A 24310-nucleotide genomic window follows, 5' to 3' on the forward strand; every position below is an offset into this window, starting at 1 on the left:
TTATCGTTTTGCTCTCAAGCTTTGCTCGGGCTTCCAGACGCGCTTTGTGATTTACTAAACCACGGACTCAAGGCGCGCTTTGTGATTTTTTAAACTACAATCCATTTTCCAGCGGTCTTTCAGACGCGCTTTGTGATTTACCAAACTACAATTCGGTTTCCAGCGGCCTTCCTGACGCATTTTGTGATTTTCTGCACCACAATCTATTTTCCAGCGCTCGTCCAGACGCGCTTTGTAATTTTCCATACCACAATCCATTTTCCAACGATCTTCCAGACACAGTTTGTGATTTTCCAAACCACAATCCATTTTCCATCGACCTTTCAGACGAACTTTGGAGCAATACAAACCACCTTGCCTTGTTATGTTTAACACATGAGCACATTACCCACTCGAATTCAACTCACCATCTGAAATCAGCATCAGGATCCAAAAAATAACCTGGTAGGATCGCCAAAATGTGTGTCCCCAAATGGCCGGAGCGAAATGCGATGACAGCACCTCTCCGTGGGTGCGTGTGCACGCCACGGAGATCTGACGAGAAGACGCCGATCCATGGCTTGCTGCACACCAATTGACACGCTGATGGTAACTTACTCGAACCCGACATGGTCATTTGGCCCTTTCTGACCGCACAAAGCACAACAGCAGAACAAAATATTTCAAAATATCACGCAATTATTCTGTGTGCTGTTTAAAGCACAATAAACTGCGCCTTCTGTTGTACGTAACACGATCGATCGCGTACTAATTTATTCGCTTAACGATCGCACAAAACATTAAAAAAAAACACCCGTATTTCGAAAATGTAACGCATTCTGTACGTAACATAATTAATCGCGTACTCTGAAATCCTGAAGGAACGAAAAGTTAGTCCCTAAAAACAGGCACATACGCCCCTTTGCTTCTACCCCCTCAATTGTTTAAAACTGTATTACAACAAATAAAATATTTTGATAATTAAAATTAAATTTAATATTCACCCAACTAAAGGATGGCAGATTTTAATACAGTTCTTCACAAGAACCTCACAGAAACTGTATAATATTTTGGCATATACTATTTCGGATGATTTCAATACAACCATTGTATAGAAATCATACAATTTGGTATTATTTTAATACAGTATCTGCATAAAAAGCTTACATTGCTTGTATTAAAACTTTGCAGAACCATATATATCAAGATTTCGTACAATAATAATTGTAAGATTTGTGCTTTAGGTGTTGATACTTATCGGTTTAACCCTTTTTTCTTCGGGGTCAGGCGGACTCTATTAAAGCACCGGGCGCCGGTTAAGCGGAGCTCTACTGCTCTTCAAGATCGGGTTGCAAGAGCTGTCCAAGAGCCTGTTAGTGAACTTCCGTTAAGGATGCAGCGTTTTCGTTTGCAATCCATTCAATTTACATAGATAAACCATTCCCCCCAACCCGAGTTCGAAGTGCACTTTATATATAAAAAAGAACCGGCGGTGCGGAAATTACGATGGTTGGGCATATTGCCCCTGCGATACATATTCAATCATACCGATTGACCCCGCCGCGCAGAGACAACAATGGCCCACGTGAACAAGCAAGCAATCACAGTGCAATATGTTCCAACCAGCCGCCGAAGGGTAGAGACGCTGGAAAAATCAATTCTGGTCTGCTTCCGGTTACGGTCGCCAGTGGAGTGGAGTGGAAATTTAATAACACTGCTGCTGGTCGAGCTGTTGGCATGGCCGTATGGCCAAAGCCACAGTTCCCAACCAGAGCACCCGCCCGCTAAGAATAACAATAACGGTCATAAAAGGTTGAAACCCTTCTCCCGGTCGGTCGTAACAATCATTGCTTAAATGGTATAATAACAATAAATTTGCACTTGGTCTGTACTGATTCCGGGATTCTCGCCATAATTCGATGCATTTGCTCTCCCTGTTTTTATTCCAACTCTGGTAATGACTGCGCGCGAAGTGCGAAATTAATGCAATCGCTGCCGGAACAATGGTGCTGATATTTATGGTTTTGTTGGAAAGGTTGAACCAGAAAAGGAGCAAATTGCTGGAGTAATTATGGGCTTTCTGTTTTGTCACTGAACATCTGGGACGAACGTTAAATAAATGATTGTGCGGGCAAGGTTAATGATGGTCGAGTATCCTAGAATGGTTGACCGTTTAAAAAATAAATTTTATGTACTTTTTACTATACTTTGTCTTAGATTGTTTTATGACATGCAATTGTAGATATAAGAATCCTTTATTAGCCATGTCTTTCATGATCTGTTCAAAATAGTCCCATGCCTTTTTTATTTTTTTAATAATTTTCTTGAAAACATGATCTCGAAATACTGTAAAACATTCATCAGTGTTACTATCACTCACTCACACATCACTCAATTCAGTGCAAGTGCGAACATGATGTTTAACATCGCTTATTATTGGCTCGAGACTCAACTCGAGAGTTCGTCAATTACCAGATTTACACGCTTTAAGGGGGGCCCATCTGGAAGATTTATATTCACAATGTATATGCCTTCTTCCACCGCGCTGGCAGCTTTGGGCAAGGTCGATTCTTCACTTCACGGTGCCGTCTCCTCGCTCCCCTTAGAGCGAAGTAATAAAACAAGGTGTATTTTTAGTTTATTACACCTTTTACCGTGCAGTTTTCTCGCGTGGAGCAATAATAGCATTCTTTAGGAAACGCCGCCGCATTAGCGGGACATTTAACATCCATAGCATCCAGCATCCCATAAACGCACGTATTGCGCTGTCTAGTTCGAGGTCGTTTCCACGTTTCTGTCATATTTTCGTCCGCGTTCACCCATCCATGTGTCATAGAGGTCATCATTCTTAAGTGGCTCACCATTTGGCATTTTGGCGCCACCGCAGTTGTTGTTGTGGTCGGCATCGTTTTTCCCATTAATTTATGTGAGAAAGAAATCAAAAGTTGTGCAGCTGTTTTTTTTGTTCTGTTTTGCTATAATCTACCACACAAGCTGGTGTAGAAAAGCATGTCATCCATAGTCGGCGTTTCCGTTGATTTATTGCCATTTTTACGAGGTTTACTGCTAGAGCCCAGCAGGTGTGTTCCCCGATCTCCTTACTGCGCGAGAAGTAATGCAATATAACTGGAAGTCCTAAGTGTGAACGACATTAGGCTAAACATTAAATACATTTTCGCATAGATTTAATGACTTTGATGTTAATCTATATGTGATTTCCCATTTTCCGTCTGTAACAAAATTATTTCATGGCTTAAAATATGTCTGAATCAACTTCGAATTGTAGTCTCAAAAACTAGTAATTGTTTCACCTAATGGTATTTTACTCTATCACGGTACGACGCATGGAGCTCGGAATCCAGGGACAGAGTGAAGTCTGGGGGAACTAAACTACCGTCGGGACGAGTATTGTTATATACCGGTATTTGATGGAACAGCGCTCCCTGCAACGTTAAACGCTGCTGCAGATGGGACAAGCGTGCGTGGGTGGTCTCACAGGCCGGCGAAGGGTAGAAACAAAACAACTGGCGATATTCGCTTCCTTTACGGTATTTCACGACACCTCAGTGGAGCAAGAATGAATTCGAGGATGCCGGTGAAAGACGCGTTACTCACCGACCCAACTAATCAGCTGAATCGTTGGTTCGAGCCCTTCTCGGCATGAGCCGCCAAGGGTGCAACGCATTATTCGCGTCAACTCCGAAGCTCCATCATTGCAGGAGATTAAAGTAGCCATCCAAAGCGTTAAATCCAACAAGGCTCCCGGGATCGATCGAATTTCAGCAGAGATGCTCAAAGCTGATCCCATGCTATCTGCGCAAATGTTGCAAATGTTGTCTATTCTGCAATATCTGGGAAACCGCGATTTTCGACCGACTGGATGCAGGGCGTCTTAGTGGGGACCGTGTTCGGCAATATGTTACTGTGCATTGTTCTCAAAATTCTGTGCAAAGTTTTTTAAATCGGATACAGGAGAAAATAGACACGACTCTTCGACGGCAGCAGGCAGGACTCTACCCCGGAAGATCATGTGTGGACCATATTTTCACGCTCCGTATCGTTCTGAAGGAAGTCAACGAATTTCAAGAGTCCCTCTATCTGGTATTCATTGACTACGAAAAAGCCTTCGATCGTCTTAACCACAGGAATCTGTGGGGCCGTCTTAGACGCAAGGCAGTTCCGGACAAAATCGTCGGCCTCCTCGAAACGCAGTACCAAGCTTTCACGTGCCTCTCTTGTGGTGCCTGCATAGAGGAGCTTTGTCTGACCCAATCCGGTTAGTCGCTCATCATAATTGACGAGATCATGGTGGGTGGGCTTGACCGTGTACCAAGCCGTGGGCTGCTCTGGCATGGCGGCCTATTACTATGGAGCATCTAAACGACTGTGTTGTTATACCCCAGTGAGACTTGGTGTGTATACGCAGAGATGACGCAGAAACTGCAAGTATTCATTAACCGAAATTTACGTTTTATAATTCTTGCCTGGTGGCCTCACAACTGGATCTCGAATGCTGAGCTCCATCGACGATTCCATCAAAAACCGATATCAACTGAAATTCGAGAACGTAAATGGAGGTGGGTCGACCACACATTACAAAAGAGCGGAGACGAAATCTGCAAGCAAGCGCTGGACTCGAATTCGGCAGGACATCGCAACAGAGGCAGACCCAGGGGCTCGTGGCGGTAGCCTCAACAAAGAAATAAAGGATGTAGACGGGAATTCGACCTGGGCCCATGTCAAGGCTAAAGCGAGCAGCCGCCCAGGATGGGGATGTTTTGCGTTGGCTCTATGTACCCCTGGTGGTGCTCAGGACATATGAGTGAGTTGTTCTAGATCCCCCGATAGAACATTTTAGTTAACGCACGACATGGAAGAGAAGAGCATATGCTTTCGCGTGGTGGGTATTTTAGAGATATTGATTTTTGAAAAATAATATCTCCCTATAGAGACACCGTGACGTATGTACGTCCCCAACCCCCATTTTACGGCAAAACTCAAAATTCAAAACCATGCAGCTCAGCCGTTTTTTAACGGATTTTGAAGCATCAAACGTCAAACTTCATGATTTTGCAAGACAAGTACACTGGAGTACATTATGGTGATTTTCGATCGAATTGGCTTGGTACTTCCAGGACCTGGCTCCCTTGGGAAAGCGGCCAATTTTCGCTCAATCTTGGAACCCATCTTACGACATGTCAAACTTCATGATTTTGCAAGACAAGTACACTGGAGTACATTACGGTGATCTTCGATCGAATTGGCCATCCTCCGGGTATTTCCAGGGCCTGGCTCCCTTGGGAAAGCGGCCAATTCTCACTAAATTCGCTACTTGGGACCTCAATGTCTTGGGATTGGACACAGTTTTTAGTCTAGTGCCCTGGCTTATACACTGACGAACAAAAATATTCGAATAAATTAATACAGAATACTATGAAAACATGACGAATACTTATATACATTAGGGTACATAAAAGCCTAGATTCAAGCGCCATTACTCGCCCTCTGAAACGAGAAAAAAACCAAAGGGATGAAAAACAAGCGAGAAACAAAAGACGACAAAAATATTCCACATTTACTTACAACTGCTCCCTATTTTTCGACCCTGGAATCGTTTTCTTGATTATCCCCGTAAAACGCATTTTCTCTTTCATTGACTGATTTTATATAAAACTAAAAAGTTGACGTTGACGTTATTCTGCTATGTACGTAAAAATGCGCGTTGTGAACTGTCTAGCTAAATTTCCATATCCCTATTTTAGTTTTTCACGATTTACTAAACTTTCTCATGATTTTCACATGAGAAAATAGAAAATAAATCCGTCGGAAACCACAACGAGCGTATTTGTTGAAGAAAAAAATCCATCCAGCCGTTTCCGAGCTATGCGGACACGAACACAAACCATTTCATTTTTATATACACAGATCGATCGATGCACAGCTAGGAAGGGAGGAAATGTATGGACCGGTTTTCGGACCGGATAGTCTGCACACCGTATCGAATGACAACGGCCAACGATGCATAAACTTCGCAGCCTCCCGCGGAGTGGTAGTCCGAAGCACCTTCTTTCCCCGCAAAAATATCCACAAGGCCACATGGATATCACCTAACCAATAAACGGAAAACCAAATCGACCACGTTCTAATCGACGGTAAATTCTTTTCCGACATCACGCACGTCCGCACTTACCGCAATGCGAATATTGAATCCGACCACTACCTCGTTGCAGTATGCCTGCGCTCAAAACTCTCGACGGTGTACAACACGCGTCGAAGTCGGACGCCGCGGCTTAACATTGGGCGTGCCACAGCCTGATATGTGTAAGGACATAAACGGGAACCTTCTTAAGAATAAGCGTGAGGTGATCCAAAGGTGGCGGCAGCACTACGAAGAACCCCTGAATGACGATGTGGCAGACGAAGATGGCGTATGGTGATGGACCTGGAAGAACGCGCGCAGGACATAATTTTACCGGCTCCGGATCTCCAGGAAATCCAGGAGGAGATTGGCCGGCTGAAGAACAACAAAGCCCCTGGGGTTGACCAACTACCAGGAGAGCTATTTAAACACGGGGTGAGGCACTGGCTAGAACGCTGCACTGGGTCATTAGCATGATTTGGGAGGAGGAAGTTTTGCCGCAGGAGTGGATGGAAGGTGTCTTGTGTCCAATCTACAAAAGGGCGATAAGCTGGATTGTAGCAATTACCGCGCAATCGCATTGCTGAATGCCGCTACAAGGTACTCTCCCAAATGTTATGCCGTCGACTAGAACCAATTGCAAGGGAGTTCGTGGGGCAGTGCCAGGCGGGTTTTATGGGCGAACGCTCCACCACGGACCAGGTGTTCGCCACTCGCCAAGTACTGCAGAAATGCCGCGAATACAACGTGCCCACACATCATCTATTCATCGACTTCAAAGCCGCATATGATACAATCGATCGGGACCAGCTATGGCAGCTAATGCACAAACACGGTTTTCCGGATAAACTGATACGGTTGAACAAAGCGACGATGGATCGGGTGATGTGCGTAGTTCGAGTTTCAGGAGCATTCTCGAGTCCCATAGTAACGCGCAGAGGGTTACGGCAAGGTGATGGTCTTTCGTGTCTGCTATTCAACATCGCTTTGGAAGGGGTAATACGAAGAGCAGGGATTAACACGAGAGGTACAATTTCAATAAGTCCGTCCAGCTATTTGGCTTCGTTGACGACATAGATATTATGGCACGTAACTTTGAGAAGATGGAGGAAGCTTACATCAGACTGAAGAGGGAAGTTTAGGGAATTGGACTAGTCATCAACACGTCGAAGACGAAGTACATGAAAGGCAGAGGTTCAAGAGAAGACAATGTGAGCCACCCACCGCGAGTTTGCATTGGTGGTGACAAAATCGAGGTGGTAGAAGAATTTGTGTACTTGGACTCACTGGTGACTGTCGAAAATGATACCAGCAGAGAAATTCGGAGACGCATAGTGGCTGGAAATCGTACGTACTTTGGACTCCGCAAGACGCTCCGAGCGATCGAATAGAGTTCGCCGCCGTACCAAACACTGACAAAGTACAAAACGTTCATTAGACCGGTACTCCTCTACGGACACGAGACCTGGACGATGCTCGTGGAGGACCAACGCGCACTGGGAGTTTTCGAAAGGAAAGTGCTGCGTACCATCTATGGTGGGGTGCAGATGGCGGACGGTACGTGGAGGAGGCGAATGATCCACGAGTTGCATGAGCTGCTGGGAGAACCATCCATCGTTCACACCGTGAAAATCGGACGACTGCGGTGGGCCGGGCACGTAGCCAGAATGTCGGACAGTAACCCGGTGAAAATGGTTCTCGACAACGATCCGACGGGTACAAGAAGGCGAGGTGCGCAGCGGGCAAGGTGGATCAATCAGGTGCAAGATGACTTGCGGACCCTCCGTAGACCAAGATGAATACACAGCTAGGTGTTTCAAAGGCCTTCAAAGGCCACATTGGTGGCGTTTACAAGGAGAAGAAATTATTCTTTTCCTACTTCAAAATTGAAAGGAGCAGATTTGAAACTTTCAAACTCAGTCAAGCATCTTGGAGTTAGACTTGACAGTAAGCTGAATTGGAACTTACATCTTGAGGAAGCATTGAGTAAGACTACAAATGCTTTATGGATAAGTAAGTAACATTCGGTAAAAGTGGGGACTGAAGCCAAAAATGATTCAATGGATTTATACGGCGATTGTGAAACCCAGAATCTCATATGCCGCATTAATATGGTAGCCAAAAACAAAAGAAAGGGTGGTTCAGAAAAAGTTGGAAAAACTTCAAAGATTGGCTACTCTTTCAATAACTGGTGCAATAAGAAGCACGCCCAATAAAGCGCTAGACGCTTTGCTCCACGCGCTACCATTGGATCAATTTATTCAGTTAGAAGCAGAGAAGAGTGCTTTGAAGATCAAAAGAGATTCAAACCTCTTCGAAGGTGACCAAAAAGGACATCTTAGTATTCTAAACAAAATAAATATCAACTCACTTATCACAAACAATGATGACTGGATGAGGAGAAGATACAACTTTTGTCGTTGTTTTGATGTAATTAATCTTGAGCGAAATACATGGGCAAACGGTGGACCAAATCTTCGCTCAGGATCAATTGTATCTTACACCGATGGTTCAAAGCTGAACAATCAAGTTGGGGCAGGCGTGACTGGCCCGGGGATAAATATTTCGATTCCCATGGGCAAATGGCCAACTGTTTTCCAAGCTGAAGTTCAGGCTATTCTTGAATGCTCTAATTTATGCTTACGCAGAAATTATAAGCATTCAAATATTTGCATAATGTCTGACAGTCAAGCAGCATTGAATGCTTTGAAATCAGCAATATGTAGATATAAACTCGTTTGGGAATGTGTTCAGTCACTCCAAACCTTGGGTAGTCGTAACAAAGTGAACCTGTATTGGGTTCCTGGTCATTGTGGCATTGAAGGCAATGAACAAGCTGATATGCTGGCCAGACTTGGTTCATCTCGACAATTCATAGGTCCCGAACCATTTTGTGGTGTATCTGCGTGTTCTCTTCGAATGGAACTCAAATCTTGGGAACATTCTAAAATAGAGGACATTTGGAAAAACACATTGATTGCGAGGCAGTCTAAACGTTTCATCACACCAAACGTATGTACACACAACGGTCGCGGTCACCGCCCTCAAAAACCACGTATCAACACTTTTTGATGACACACTGGAGGTCGTTAAGCAAAACATTACCGATTCGCTCAAATCGATGATGGCCAATCTTCTGCTCGAAGTGACCAATTTAGGAATATGCACGCAGGAGATTGCGTCTAAATTTGCTGATCACTCACAAGTAGTGGAACAGATAAATCCAATCAACTCGGAAGTATTAGACGAGTTGAAAGCATTATCTGTGGCTTTCAGTGCTCTGGAGTCGAATTTGAAGCCTACGATACAAGACCCTGCACCAAACATAGCTGATGAACTGATTAACCTGGATATGGATATGTTTACTCCACAACCGAATCCTTCTAATGACACGAATTGGAGGTGGATAAATGGGCGCAGAACATTATGGAAGGTGTGGAGAGCCGACTGGAGTGAATATGACAAGTCAACAAAAACATATAAATGGGCACGAAATCGTCGATCGAGGAGCAACAAAAACAACGATATCAATTACAACAGCGTTTACTTCAATTACAACGGAGCCGCCAACACCTCCAACAACAACAACAATAATAGGAACTACGCGCCCGATAGAGAACTACTCAACGCAGCGAAGCGACAATTTGCCGGGCCCCGACATCAAATGGCAATAATAGATACACCAATTTCCAACGAGGAGAGACACTCAACCCCTCATCAGACCGACGTGTGGCTCTTCCTCGCCCAACTGGTTCATAGGTCATTCAAACCATATAGCTTCGTCGAATGTAGGTAATGCAAATTTTCTTTATTAGAGACGCAAGATTCTGAAGAACGAGGCATTGACGCATTAGGTTCAACTAAAGAAGTAACGATTTATTGTCAAAATTTTAACAGGATGAAAAGTGCCTGTAAAATTAATGAAATTTACAAACAGGTAGCATCTTGTGATTATAACTTCATTTTAGGAACTGAGACTAGTTGGGATTCTAGTGTGAATAATGAAGAAGTGTTTGGGAATCGCTACAATGTTTTTAGAGATGATCGCGATAAATCGCTATCTAATAAGAAATCTGGTGGAGGAGTATTGATCGCTGCTAGCACAGATTATGAGGCCGAAGAAATTGAATCAGTTAAATGTAAAGAATTTGATCATATTTGGATCAAGTCTACTATTGGGAACCAAGTACATATTTTTGCGACAGTGTACTTTCCTCCTGAACATGCAAAAAGGAGTCATATGAAAAATTTTTCACTATTGCTGAAGAAATCGTATCAAAATTCAATGCCGAAACAAACGTTCACATATATGGTGACTTTAATCAGCGAGCAGCTACTTTTATTGTTGACGACGAAAATGACCATTTTTTGATACCAATTGTAGGAGATAATGAAACACTTCAAACTCTCTTTGACAAAAGTTCAAACATAGGATTGCATCAAGTGAATCATGTTAGAAATCATAACAATTGCTACCTAGACTTACTTTTTACTAATATGACTGATGATTTCTGCGTGACCGAGTCATCTTCCCCTCTATGGAAAAACGAAGTGTTTCATATTGCAATTGAATACTCCATTTTCAACCACGAGACATCTAGAACATTTGATGACAATTTATCCGAACCCTATCTCGATTTTAGAAATGCAAACTACGAGCTTATTAAAAATAACTTGAACTGTATCGATTGGCAAACCCTTATCGGCAACCTAAATCCTGACCAAGCCGTAAATGTATTCTATCAAACATTGTGCGATTTATCAAAGATGGCAGTACCTAGAAAGCAAAACAAAGAATGTATAAATTAGATTCCAGCATGGTACAATAGGCATATAATCAATCTCAAAAATAGAAAACAAAAAGCGCATAAAGCGTATAAGAATAATAGGAACGATTCAAATTTAGCATATTATTTGTCATTATGTGATGAGTTGAATTTAGAAATTAAAAAGGCACATGATGATTACACTAATAAGATTGAACGCAATATTAAATCAGACCCAAAATCATTTTTCAACTATGTTCGAGATAAACAAAAATCCAGTAGTTTTCCAACAAAAATGCAACTTGACAATAAGATTGGGAATAATTCATTTGAAGTCAGTAACTTATTTGCTGATTTTTTTTCAAGACGTTTACACAATACATGATAACTGTGATCGTGATTACTCTTATTTCTCTTACCTTCCTGAGTTAGAAAATGATGTCGCAGTCGATAACATATCTCCAAACGAAATCCTACATGCCCTCAAATCTTTAGACTCTTCGAAGGGTGCTGGCCCTGACCACCTACCACCCATACTGTTTAAATCACTTCCAAATGAGTTTGTCAAACCTCTATTTTGGTTATTTAATTCATCTCTGAAACACAATACGCTTCCTTCTACTTGGAAACAATCGTTTTTGATACCAATTTTTAAAAGTGGCAAAAAATCTGACATTAAAAATTACCGTGGCATCGCTATATTGTCTTGCATTCCTAAGTTATTTGAATCCATTATTAACAATAAAATCTTCACACAAGTTCAAGGTTTAATTACCCGTAACCAGCACGGTTTTGTTAAAGGAAGGTCAACAACGACTAACTTGCTGCAATTTGTATCATTTTCGATAAACGCTTTAGATAGAGGAAATTATGTTGAAGCTCTATACACTGATTTCAGTAAGGCGTTTGACAGAGTTGATATTTCTCTCTTACTTTCAAATTATCCAAGCTAGGCCTCAATCCCAGGTTAATAAAATGGATTGAATCATATTTGACTAGCAGAACCCAGAGAGTAAGATTTGATGGATGTTTGTCAAAACAAGTTAAGGTTACATCTGAGTACCACAAGGATCCCACCTTGGTCCATTGTTATTCATCTTATTCGTCAACGATGTGAATCATGTTTTGAATTACCTGAATGTTTCAATTTACGCAGATGACATGAAACTCTTTCTAGAAATACATAAGCAATCTGATCTACTAGTGTTTCAAAATGAAATCAACGATTTTATAAATGGTGTAAGAAAAATCTGTTACAACTGAATATAAAAAGTGCCATTCAATCTCGTTTACAAGAAAGATCAATACGGCACAAGAACAAATATACATAGGTCAGAAAACAGTTGAAAGATGCAAACTAATTAGAGATTTAGGTATCATTCTGGACTCCAAATTATCGTTTATAGATCACTATAATAATATTATCTATAAAGCAAGCAACATGCTTAGTTTTATCAAAAGATTCAGTTATAATTTCAATGATCCTTACACAATCAAAACTTTGTACGTTGCACATGTTAGGCCTCATTTAGAATACTGCAGTGTAGTTTGGGCTCCGTATCATGAAACACATGTAAACCGCATAGAATCAGTTCAGAAACAATTTTTACTTTTGCGCTCCGAAAACTAGGGTGGACGTCTCTACCATTGCCTCCTTATGAATCACGGTGTTTATTAATTAACCTAGAAGAACTCAAAAACGCAGGGAATTCTCAATGATAGCTTTCATGAACGATATTATCGCACAAAGAGTGGATAGTAGTGAAATTTTGGCAAATATTAATTTTACGCCCCTATCCGTCCACTTAGAAATAGAAGTCTATTTTATATCAATAATCAAAGAACAAACTATGGCAGAAATGGCCCAATAAATAGAATGATGACATGTTATAATGCACATTGTGAAACAATTGATGTAACGATGAGTAAAACTAATCTAAAAGAAGTGTTCTTCTCTAGACAAGTTAGGTAATGACTGAAGTACACATAGACTAGATAATAAGTATTTATTGTACAAAGTATAATTGGTCTACATTTGATTGACGGCAAATAAATAAAAATAAATAAATAAATAAAAAAATCGTTGGTAAAATTAAAAAAACGTTGGTAAAAATGAGAAAATTCGTTAGTGATTTTCAGTAGAAAGTATGAGATTGTTAAATCTACCAATGCCGAAAATGTCACTTCGAAAAAATGTTTGACAAAAGCTGACTTCTTAAAATAACAATTTTCTTTGAAAACTAAGTGTGTATTTTACAATCAAAACAACTAATAATGCTTTTAAAACAACAGGCAGTGTGTGCTTTCAATTTGAGTTCAATAATCCACAATAAAAATATAAACATTTAAAATACATTATTTTGTTCATTCTCCCATTTTATTATCTCATTCATTTTTCGATTTTTGATTTACATTATAACGTACAATTATAATTTATATTACACCAATGTAATAAAATGATGCTGATATGCATTTCCGGATCAGACTGATTCATACGTGGCTTCTGCTGGGGATGACTGGCTGGCCGGGTCATTAATGGCATTCAGGGACGTGTTGAGCACCGAGTTTTTGGTTGATTGCTGCCTCGGTTGCTGCTGTAATGATTATGCGGAAAACTGGTCATTCAGGGCCGTGTTGAGCACCGAGCCACCGAGTTCCTCATCTGCTCAGTTACTGGTTGGTTGCTGCTGCCTTCGTTCTGCGGAAACTGGTCATCGGGTGCTGGAAAGAAATAGAGAATACACTCAATATTAAATTGCTGCTGGATAGTAATAATAATTTAATAACACTTACCACAACAAAACATTCTTTTCCATTGGAACATGTTCCTGATTTGGTAAAACAAGGCTGGTTGAAATAATTATTTCCATTTACTCTATTCCTTACTGAATCTGTTTTTCACTTCGTGTCGCGCCTTTTTTTCGACTGACAGCTCAATCAGTTGCCAGAAGGATTAAACTTATTACCAATGTTGCCAAACTTACAGAAGATGGGAATGCCATTTGAAAACTTTCAAACTTTTAATGAAACAATTTCGCATTCAGAATAACAATGTTTCATTTAAAGAAATACTTTCAAATTGAAAGTTTTATTCTCACAGTAAATTTTTCGCTAATCAGTTTTACCAAAACTGAGCAACTTTTTAAACGAAAGCTCGGTATTCTCAAAAACACAATTTATTTTTTTTTCTGTGTATCACTCGCAAAATTTTAGATCTTTCAAAAAAAGATCTTAACACATACACAGTCCTTATAACAGGCCATTGCCCGAGCCGATATCACTTGAAGCTGTTAGGAAAACTTCAAGATGATGTATGTCGTTTCTGCGGCATACATGTAGAAGACTCGGAACATCTGTTATGCCATTGTCCGGCAACTTTTAGAAAGAGATTACAGTTCTTCAACAAGGGGCTGATAGAACCCTCAGAAGTTTGGAGAACAAGTCCCAATATGGTAGTACGATTCATCAGAACCATAATACCGTATTGGGATAACGCTGGTAGTCAAGGTAATGCAATTGCTCTAAATAGTAATGATGCGTCAACTTGACAAAGCTAGATTAAATGGGGCATATATCACAATAAGTGGTGTAATTTATCAACAATGCCTGCTGAGTGTGATTCTTTTGTTTTGTATTTTTCTCTGCTCCTCTTTGCCTCTGACGATGCCTTTCAGTCAAAACGACAAAGCAGGAGTAGCTTAGCAAACTCGGTTTGCCAACAGCGGGCTGAAGCTGATGATCATTCTGTTGGAATATCAGGTAGTGTGCGACGCTTCGCTGTAGATCGAAGATGGATAAGAAGCGGGCGCCGGTTAGTTGTAGTTGCTCTTGGGTAGATTAAGGAATATTGTTATGAATGTATTGTAGATACCTATTGTTGAATAAAGAGAACTGCAGCTACTGGCAGAAGTATCAGTCAGTAGCCTGCCGTGGTGTAGAGAGGGAACTCTAGTTGTTATTCTTTGTGAGGGGGTTCCCTTCTCTTCCGGCCAACAGGTTATGGGCCCAGGAACGATTCCCGTTCTCCATCTTAGTGGGATGTTATTGCCGTCGACGTTATCGCAGTGGGATCATGGATCGGCCGCATAAGTCGCGTGGCGCAGTGGGATCATGGATCAGCCACGTAAGTCTTGGGTAGCGCCGGACGGAATTCATCAGGAGGTTGGAACGTTCGGTAGGATGCTGGCTGGTCAGCAGGAGTCCGAGAGGAGCGTCGGAACATTCAGGAGCTGGTCAACAGGGTGCTGTGCAAACGTCGGATAGAGGCCATTTGTGCGGGCAACGGATTGGGCCAGGAGGAATTGTTCAGCGAGAAGGAGCTCTGGACGGGAGGCTCGGTGTTAGGAGGAGCCAGGAGAGTTGCGAGACGTGCACACTAAGGAGGAGTGTTGGAATATCAGGTAGTGTGCGACGCTTCGCTGTAGATCGAAGATGGATAAGAAGCGGGCGCCGGTTAGTTGTAGTTGCTCTTTGGTATAGATTAAGGAAATTTGTTATGGATTATTGTATATACCTATTGTTGAATAAAGAGAACTGCAGCTGCTGGCAGAAGTATCAGTCAGTAGCCTGCCGTGGTGTAGAGAGGGAACTCTAGTGGTTATTCTTTGTGAGGGGGCTCTTGCTCTTACGCCCAACAATTACTACTATAATGCAATGCATTCAAATGACCACAAACAGATATGAATTGATGAAAACATTGGAATCTATCCTCCTAAAGCGCTATTTTGGTGGATAATCTTTTTTTATGACGGCTAGCTTGGTTTTTTAATCAAAACCATTACTTCAGCTGTCTTGTAAATTGGGAGAGAGAAATGGACTCTCACATTCCATCATCAGAAAGGGAATGGACCCTCATATTCCACCACGAGCTGATTGGGAAGGGGTGATGAGATGACTCTGCTTGGCCTTTGACCGAAAAGGGAGTCATAACATATTATTTTTTTGTATAAATGTTCGAAATTTATATAATGTGGTGGAGCTGCAGTATTTTTCATGTGCCATTTTTGAAAACAGCAACATGGTACATTTTTCTAAAAGTGGGGTTTATATACAACGTATGAACATATTCATACTGGCACATTAGTTTGCTAAATTTTAGAAAGGGATAATAATCAATGAGGAAAATCATTCCTCCTATTGAAAGATATATAAATTGAAGAAATAAGACTATATTTCAGGAGATGAGTCATGCCTCCTATAGTAAGAAATTAAAATAGATATTACAGGAGAAGAACTATGCCTCCTTAAAAAGGATATTATGGGAGAGGAAAAACACCCTCCAGAAAATTAAACAAAAGGGGAGTACAAATCTGGATACTTAAAGTTATCCAAAAGCAAAGTGTACAAAAAAACCGCAAGATCTACCAAGTTAAATAAAAGTTTGAACTCCAAAGTGATCTTTTCAAGTACACTTTCAACTCATTGGGTACCCGAGCAAAGTCTGAAAACATAATGAGAGCACATAGAAAACATATTTTGATTGTGACAGCAAATTGAATTCATAATTTGTTTTCAAATATGAATCATCATGATTGATTACATATTTTGATCTCATTTTGCAAAATAAGTTTTCAATTTGATCTCATCGATAGCAGGAATAGTTTTCGATTTGATGTCACAGTAAGATTTTTGTGCTATACATTTTGTTATTTTAACCGTTAAAACGACCAAAAAGATATCAAATTAAGTAATCATATTCGGCAATTTCACAACATCAAAACAAGTTTTCGATTTGCTCTCAAGCTTTGCTCGGGTAGGGGGTAATGTGACGATCCCAACTATTTACTTAAATTCCTTCAGGGGGATTCGTCAGAATCTTTTATGCGGGGTCGGTTTACCTTGGTACCGACTTTGCGCCCAGCAACAGGGTTTTGTTTGTTTAAGTCTGCTTACTTTTGCTTTTTAAGCAAATTACAGCACTTGGCAAGGTTCCAAATGAACCGTTAGGGGTCGTGAACTTACTACGTAAGCAGTTTTTCTGGATTTTTCGACCCCCCTACCCATATAAGATTTTTTTCATGCAAATGATTTTTTATTTATATGGAGCGTAAGATATTGAACGACCCCCCCTCCCCCCATAAGTGCTTACGTAATATGTGTACGGCCCCTTATGCGTGAGAGGCAATAATTAGAGAGAGAGAGAGAGAGAGAGAGAGAGAGAGAGAGAGAGAGAGAGAAAATTGTCAACATAAAGTAGGTTAGCTGTAAGTTAAATGTAATTTAATAAAGAGTCTTAGTTGTACCACCGCACCGGAGTGGTGTTTTAATTTTCATTCGAAAAAAAACCAGTGGCCGCGACCAGGGCGGTCGTTCACGAGGGGCGCAGCGGGCAAGGTGGATCGATCAGGTGAAAGATGACTTGCGGACTCTCCGTAGACCAAGATGAATACACAGCTATAGCTATAGGTGTTTTATCTGCCCAATTTATGGACGAGAAGACGGCGGGGGTGAAACATTCATTTTCGGTACAAAACATAAACAAACTGGCTGGCTCTCCAATACTAAAATCCAAGATAAATTTGGCAGATTGGAACACCTAGTGGTGTATTCAACCTGCCGTAGACTGCGTGGTTGGCGACGTGTAGCGGCCGAGCCGAATGGAGAAGACTATTATATACCGCACAGGCCACTTCGGCCTTAGTCTGAATAAAAGATAATAATAATGTATCTTGTATGGCAAGTACAATGGATACACTATGCCCACGGTGTCGGGAATGCTCCCCATCCAAAAACATCCTAGACCGGACCAAGAATCAAACTCGCCATCTTTGAAAAGGCAGTTAAATAGAAAGAAGAAACACTCAACACATACATTTGAAAATTCAGTTTATCTTCCACAAGGAATAGACGCGAAGGCACCACTTTTTTGTCTTATTTCGAACAATTTTTCACTACTCAAATTGGCGATGAATTGGCTAAGACAAAGTTACATGGGAACATCGAATCATGTATCACTCGCAACCGTACGGCGTCTAATATTGAATGAATGAGCGACGATATCAAAGGCAACCTGGAGGATATTGGGAAGGTAAATATTTATACCAACACGTGGCAGACGACCGGTGAGCGCACGGGGCCGAAATTCTGTGCAGATGGGACCGGCTATTAAACGCATGCCGAAAATTCTCGCGCCACCGGCGAAAAGTGATTTAAATTCCCGACCTAGGTTCAGGGATGGTGATGGATGAATAAACCCGTCCATTGCGTAATGCGAACGGACAAGAGCAGCCAGCTTGTATCCGTTGTCAGGGTTTTCATTTTTTGAGCATTGCCAGCTGTTGTTTGTATCGGCTCACGTTGTGGAATGTGCTTTATTGTGGACTATTAGTTGCTGGATTCCGTTGCCCGGACTAGGAATTTATTTTACTCTAAACAAAAGCAAGGAACGCGTTTTCTCCTTCATTAGCTCTCAACTGTGTCGCATCCGCAACGATACGAAGGTGGCATGCGTCATAGATGAAGATTTGTATCAGGCGTACGCTATAGATAAAAAAAGAGAACTTTTATACTTTTTGTAATTCCGGATCTAAATAACAGCTTTTTTGCAAAGTAAGGAAACAGCCTACTCTTCCACAACATAGAAAGGCGTGTAATAATTAGCATTATGATGAGCACTCAAATGTAGCGGAAGGAGGGGCAATATGCCCTAGCCGAGCATAGACTGCTTTTATGCTTTAGCTATAACGATTTTCATGGGTGTTCTAACTTACGCAACAGTTAAACAATATAGCTAGCTGATGCCATATTAAAATTAGAAAAAATCTCAATCATATAGATAATATTCACATTTCAAAAAAGTGGTGATATTTCGTTGCCGGAAAACTCATGAGGCAAGACGCCTTTTAGCCGGCAGCTCTTAGAGAACAACGTACCACGCGTCGGCGCACCAGCATTCTGGTATGGACAGTTTTGGGGCCTCTTCCCCTATGTTCATTATAGAACTAAGAGGTGTCATAATGTAAGACTTGGAGTCGGATACCTGTTACACTAATCACATTTTGTCGGTTCTCTACCTAAAGATGAGAAATGCAAATTCTGACATGTGACTTTTGAAACCTATTATTCAAGAGTTGTGAATGTTCGATTTGATAAAAATAGACTGGTTTAGGCTTACTATTATGTTGCTGTCAAAAAAATATGTAGTCTAATCCATATATCTTTTTTATTTCGATTCTCGCTTCAGCTCTGAAAACCACCGAGCAGCAGAGGTTCATCATTAACGGCGATTACACCATATCGTTGAGCGGCTATTATCAAGGCGCGGGAACTACTTTCGAGTACCGAAGGGTGGATAGTCTGAATAATGGATCCGTCAGCAGCTTCCGCAAAATTGAGGGAGTTACCGAGTGGATCACCTCCCCAGGTCCTACCACCGAAGCGGTCGAGCTGTATGTCCTCTCGCAGCAGCCGAACCCTGGAATCAAATACGAATACCTGATGCCGATCAATACGAACCCCATCCTGGACTCCAACGAGGACAATAGGGTAGATGGTATGATAAAATTCTTTTCAAATAAGCACATACAAGGGATTAGCAATTAACAATCTGCTTTCTGTATTCAACAGTTATTTCAAACGATATCACAGAAAAGGCCAGCTTCCGTGTGCCGAAGCAACGAACCATTTTGAACAATACGCAACCATCGAGCACATCGAAGCCGTTACGCAAACGGAAGTTCCTCTGGAAGGTGATCGGGTTCGGGGCCTGCAGTAAATCCTGCGGAGGTGGAATTCAACAGCCGGTTATCAAATGCGTCCGTGAAGCTCCAACTCGAGTGTTCTCTCCCAAGCGCTGTGCTCATCTGGCACAACCGGTGTTGAATGAACATCTTCTGCGTTGCAATACGCAGCCTTGTCCTGCGTACTGGAAGCTGTCCGAGTGGAGCGAATGCAATTGTGAAGATACCGCAAATGACAATGAACCTTTCAAAACTCGCGAGGTAAAATGCGTTCAGGAACTGATATCCGGTATTGTGATTCAGGTGAACAGTGGAGCATGTATGGAAGAACAACCTCCGGCGAGTGAAAAGTGTGAATGCGCCAGGCACACGCAGCCACCTCCGAAGGAGGTTTACCATCGGAAGCCTACAGTTGTCAATCATCACCATCACCACCACAGTAACAACCATCATAATGGGCACAATACCCAGAATGACATGCAAATCACCAATGGCTACGGAAGGCCCAGTTTGGATGCCAGCAGCATCAGCCAGCAGGTGGAATCGAAAAAGACGGGCATTTGGTTGACTGCGGATTGGAGCGAACGCTGCTCGGCAAGCTGCGGTGTGGGACTCCAAATCCGGTCTATCTTTTGCGATCGCAGCTCCTCGACCAATGCCGAGCGATGTGATCTGCGGTTTACTCCGGACACAACTAGGGAGTGCACCAGCAGTCGGGCCTGCGAGTATGGCGAATGGTTTGCCGGTCCCTGGGGCTTGGTAGGTTTTTCTCTTCTGTTTAATGACTCAGATTCCCTATATAAGGGTTGGTGGCCTTGTGTCACTGCTTCTGCCTCATAAGCAGGAGATTAAGGGTTTGATCCCTGGCCCTTTCCAATTTCCTATTAGATAATTTCGTTAATCATATAACTCAATCTCTTTGCAAATCAAATTCTAATTGCTAGCAAGTATGATTCTAAATATAGAATTGTTATAAAAGCTGCCTGTTACTTAGTAGCAGTAAATAAAATGTAAAATAGATTGGTATTCATTTGTACCCGCATACGAATGCTATATATGGTCGCTATGCTCGTGCAGGCCTCATACAAGTAAGAATGTGTGAGGTTGATGTGCGGGTTGCGATGGTGTGGTGAACGTGTGCGTGGTAGAAGAATCCAATAGCATTCAAATTCTAATTGTAAAAATACAATCCCATTAGAATTCACTTTAATACTTTCTCATTACTCTAGTACTTCTAATTCTCATTCATAGATTCCTATCCCATAGATCGCATCACTTACCAAAGTGAATCCAGATAATATATCCCTTCATACTAACACAATATCCTATCCTAAGACTATCGTGGAGATGCAGAGGTATACTCGGTCTCTAGTAGCAACGAGAGTTGAACTAATAATCCTTCCTTTCCTTGATGACCGTAAGGACGTGGCCGGCGCCGTAATTGACTTAGTAAAATGCATTGAATTTCCGAAATTTGCACATTGAGAATGATAGCTAAAACCCAAGCTCCATTCAATTGGTTCCCTGTGCAATTTCGCAAGTTCTAGTCAATCACGTAGTAGCAACTACGAATTGTACGGTTATCCTGCTCATGCTCATGCTCATGCTCATGCTCATGTTTAACTCAGATTCCCTCCTTTTTCTTCTTTGGTTTTTAGAGGTTTTAACGTAGATACCAATAAGCAATAAGATCCAAATAATAGAGTAGTGTGTACAAAACCGACGATTACGACGTCTTACTACCATTGAATCAAATTGATCTCTGCTTATCTTTGCAGTGCTCCGGTGACTGTTTCAACCTTACTCGAACCCGAAAGGTTCTGTGCATTCGTAATGACAACTTTGCAACCGACTCTGAATGTGACGACAGTGAGCGACCCGTTTCGATCGAAAACTGCGACGTTGAAGCGATTGACGATTGTAAACCCAGATGGCACTACTCCGATTGGAGCGAGGTACATTCTCAAAAATTCAAAGATTAAGATTATGTTTCTAATGAGGTGTTCAATGTTTTCGCAGTGCACCAAAACATGCGACGCAGGCAACCAGCGCCGAGTGGTCAAATGTCTCGAATTTAACCTGCGCGACAAGATCATGCAGGAATCGGCCAGCTGTCGGTACGCCGACCGTCCAATGGCGTATCGAGTGTGTAACGAAGAGCCGTGCCCCTCGACGACCACTTCCAGCACAACGGCGACGGCGGCTTCGATGGAACCGTATGTGGAGCCACGAGTCGACATGATACAGAACGACGGCAGCTGCCGGGACGACTTCCCGAACTGTAGCATAGTTCTCAAGGCGAAACTATGCAGCTATGCGTACTACAGCCAGGCGTGCTGCCAGACGTGCCGAAATCGATCGAACGAGCTGTATTAGTTGGCAACTATGGAGACCTTTACCGGGTGACCAATCAGAGTGAATACTTAGTGAAATTTAGCGGTTAGGTTGAGCTTAAGTTATTTTCCTGCTAGGTAATAAAAAGTCGTGGATTTCTATTTTTAATCTACAGAACTTATGAATCACATATTTTGAACTGTAGCCAAAAGATTTTTAACTATAAGTTGCAATTTTTCTTGCAATGTTTTGTAAATTACAAGTATTTACACAATGCCTATAAAACTTCTAGTTCGAATCAAACTCCTTTTTCGAAAAAAAATTAATACAAATTTCAACAAATATCTTTCGTAAAAATAAGATTTTATCAGACGGCAAACATAAATTCGAAATCACCTGTTTCGTCTCAAACAGCCTAGTATTTAGTTAAGTTTACTGTTTGCAGTATTTTAACGTTCCGTTGAAACCTCTTCCATGGTCGATCTACTATACTACTTTTTGTACAACAAATCGAATCGTTACAAAAATATAGTTTGCGTTGAAGAGAATATTTATCGATACATTTAAGTGCTAGGAAAAGCTATATTTAAGAGATATCGGATAAACTGTGGGAAATTCATACGAAATCGCCACGTTTACGTGTGCTGTGTTTAGTGGAGAGACGGTTCAATGCTGTTACATGTTCCCCCTTCCAAATGATTATCACGACACTACACTGTAAATGTTTAGATTTCCAGAAATAGGGGAAAGACGTTCGATCCTCGGATCGAATGGAGCCAAAGGAGGCCGAGTTAGGAGAAAATCGAAAAATAATCTCACCGTAGTGTGTAAGTGCCATTTTAAGCATAATGTGAATCCCCGTTTTGACACTACCAAATGGAAGATTGAACGAATCACTTGATGTAAAATTTCAAAGCAGTTTTACTGTAGATGTGTTGAAGGGCGTTTCCCTTTCGCACCAAGGAGCATACTGATCAAACTATATGACATACAATAATACTATTTGAAGGAGAAATTTTCCTTGTACCAATAGGTCGTCTTGCTAGACAAGAGGTGTTTATTGGCTAATCATGCATCAAACAAACGCGGCTTAGAATATCATCTTTCTTGGAACCTGTTCTGTTCAAAGAAGACATGTTGCTAGCAATAGATGTAGATTGATCACATCGTTTTAATTACATCTTGAATCAAATGTATGTCGTAATATGATTTAAATATTGAAAGAATTTCCTTTTATATTTATGTAAGCCTCATCTAGTTCAGTATTAAGTGATCAACTAGAATTAATTCAAACTGCCAGCTGTGGAAACTTCGTTGAAATTTCCATATCTTGTCTGGACATAGTGCTTTTGATGGACATGATACTTCGAAAATACGCGAGGAGGACTTAAAAACGCTCGGAGTGTTTGTGCGACACTTGCTTATAGCACCATCACGTGTGGTAGCGGAAGATGAACTATGAGCTCGCCAAACTCCTATGCTAGCCCAGGATTCATAAGGAAGTTTAAGATGGATGGATATGATGGTTATATCATGTTGCAAGAGATGGCGTTCGCTTCAAACCGGATGGTTCAAAAAGGCATGGAGCTCAGCGAGTTAGGTGAGTAGAACAAGAACATTACGAAATGTCAAGCGTGAGGCGCAACCAAGGAGCAAGTGATGTGTTCTTAATTCAGATGTTAGTGAAATTAATGAACATGTTGTAGCATATAAGATGAACAAAAGAAAAAGTGATCTGAAAAATAGTCACTTCGAGGGAGACCATCCACCAATATTTGAATCATTTGTTTGAGAAACTGCATAAGTCCATTTTACACTTTTTCGAGAAAACAACAAAAAACTGTTTTTGAGCAAATTTGCACCGAATCTTTCGATTTCTTCGATACAGATCATTAGTTTTTGGCAAAACTCAACACCCTGGGGCACTTTCGGAGCAAAAAAGCGGAGCTCTTTAAAGTACGTGGACATATGTAGTTTCTCAAACAAACGAAATTTTTTTCATACAATCCTGAACAAAAAATTTTTTTTCGTATTTTTTGCCAGAATACGTATTTTTGGACGAGGATTCAAAACATATAAAAATCTCATTTTGGCCAAAAATGTTACATATGCAGTTTCTCAAACAAACGGTTCATTTGGGTTACCCGACTGTTGAGATCTTTCAGAAGAAGAAGGCTCAGGTTTTAAATTTGGACCGAGAAGTAAGATGGCTGACTGAAACTATTCTTGAAAAGGTACGCTACTAATGCGATTTATGAATAAAATTATTGAGAACACGATTGCAATAAACGGCCAGTGACGAATTATATAAAGGGGGTTTTATCATCACCGGCAAGTATCCCGAAATTCCCAATCGAACCGACCCGTGTCCGATTAAAAAATTGCCCGGTTGGTTTCGGAGCCAACCTCCCCAG

General features: G+C 41.3%; 1 protein-coding gene across 1 annotated transcript in view; it reads left to right on the forward strand.

Annotated features, from left to right (window-relative positions):
* LOC134212481 (A disintegrin and metalloproteinase with thrombospondin motifs 7) overlaps positions 1-23092 on the forward strand; it is a 655262-nt gene extending 632170 nt beyond the window's left edge. Inside the window, exons 9-12 of the mRNA XM_062690387.1 lie at positions 19067-19375; positions 19450-20321; positions 21341-21517; positions 21582-23092. Of these exons, the coding sequence (XP_062546371.1) occupies positions 19067-19375; positions 19450-20321; positions 21341-21517; positions 21582-21938 (1715 nt within the window). The 3' untranslated portion in view covers positions 21939-23092. The remainder of the gene's footprint in view (positions 1-19066; positions 19376-19449; positions 20322-21340; positions 21518-21581) is intronic.
* Positions 23093-24310: the final 1218 nt, after the last annotated feature.

This window comes from Armigeres subalbatus, chromosome 2 (assembly GCF_024139115.2).
Source record: "Armigeres subalbatus isolate Guangzhou_Male chromosome 2, GZ_Asu_2, whole genome shotgun sequence".
NCBI lineage: Eukaryota > Metazoa > Arthropoda > Insecta > Diptera > Culicidae > Armigeres > Armigeres subalbatus.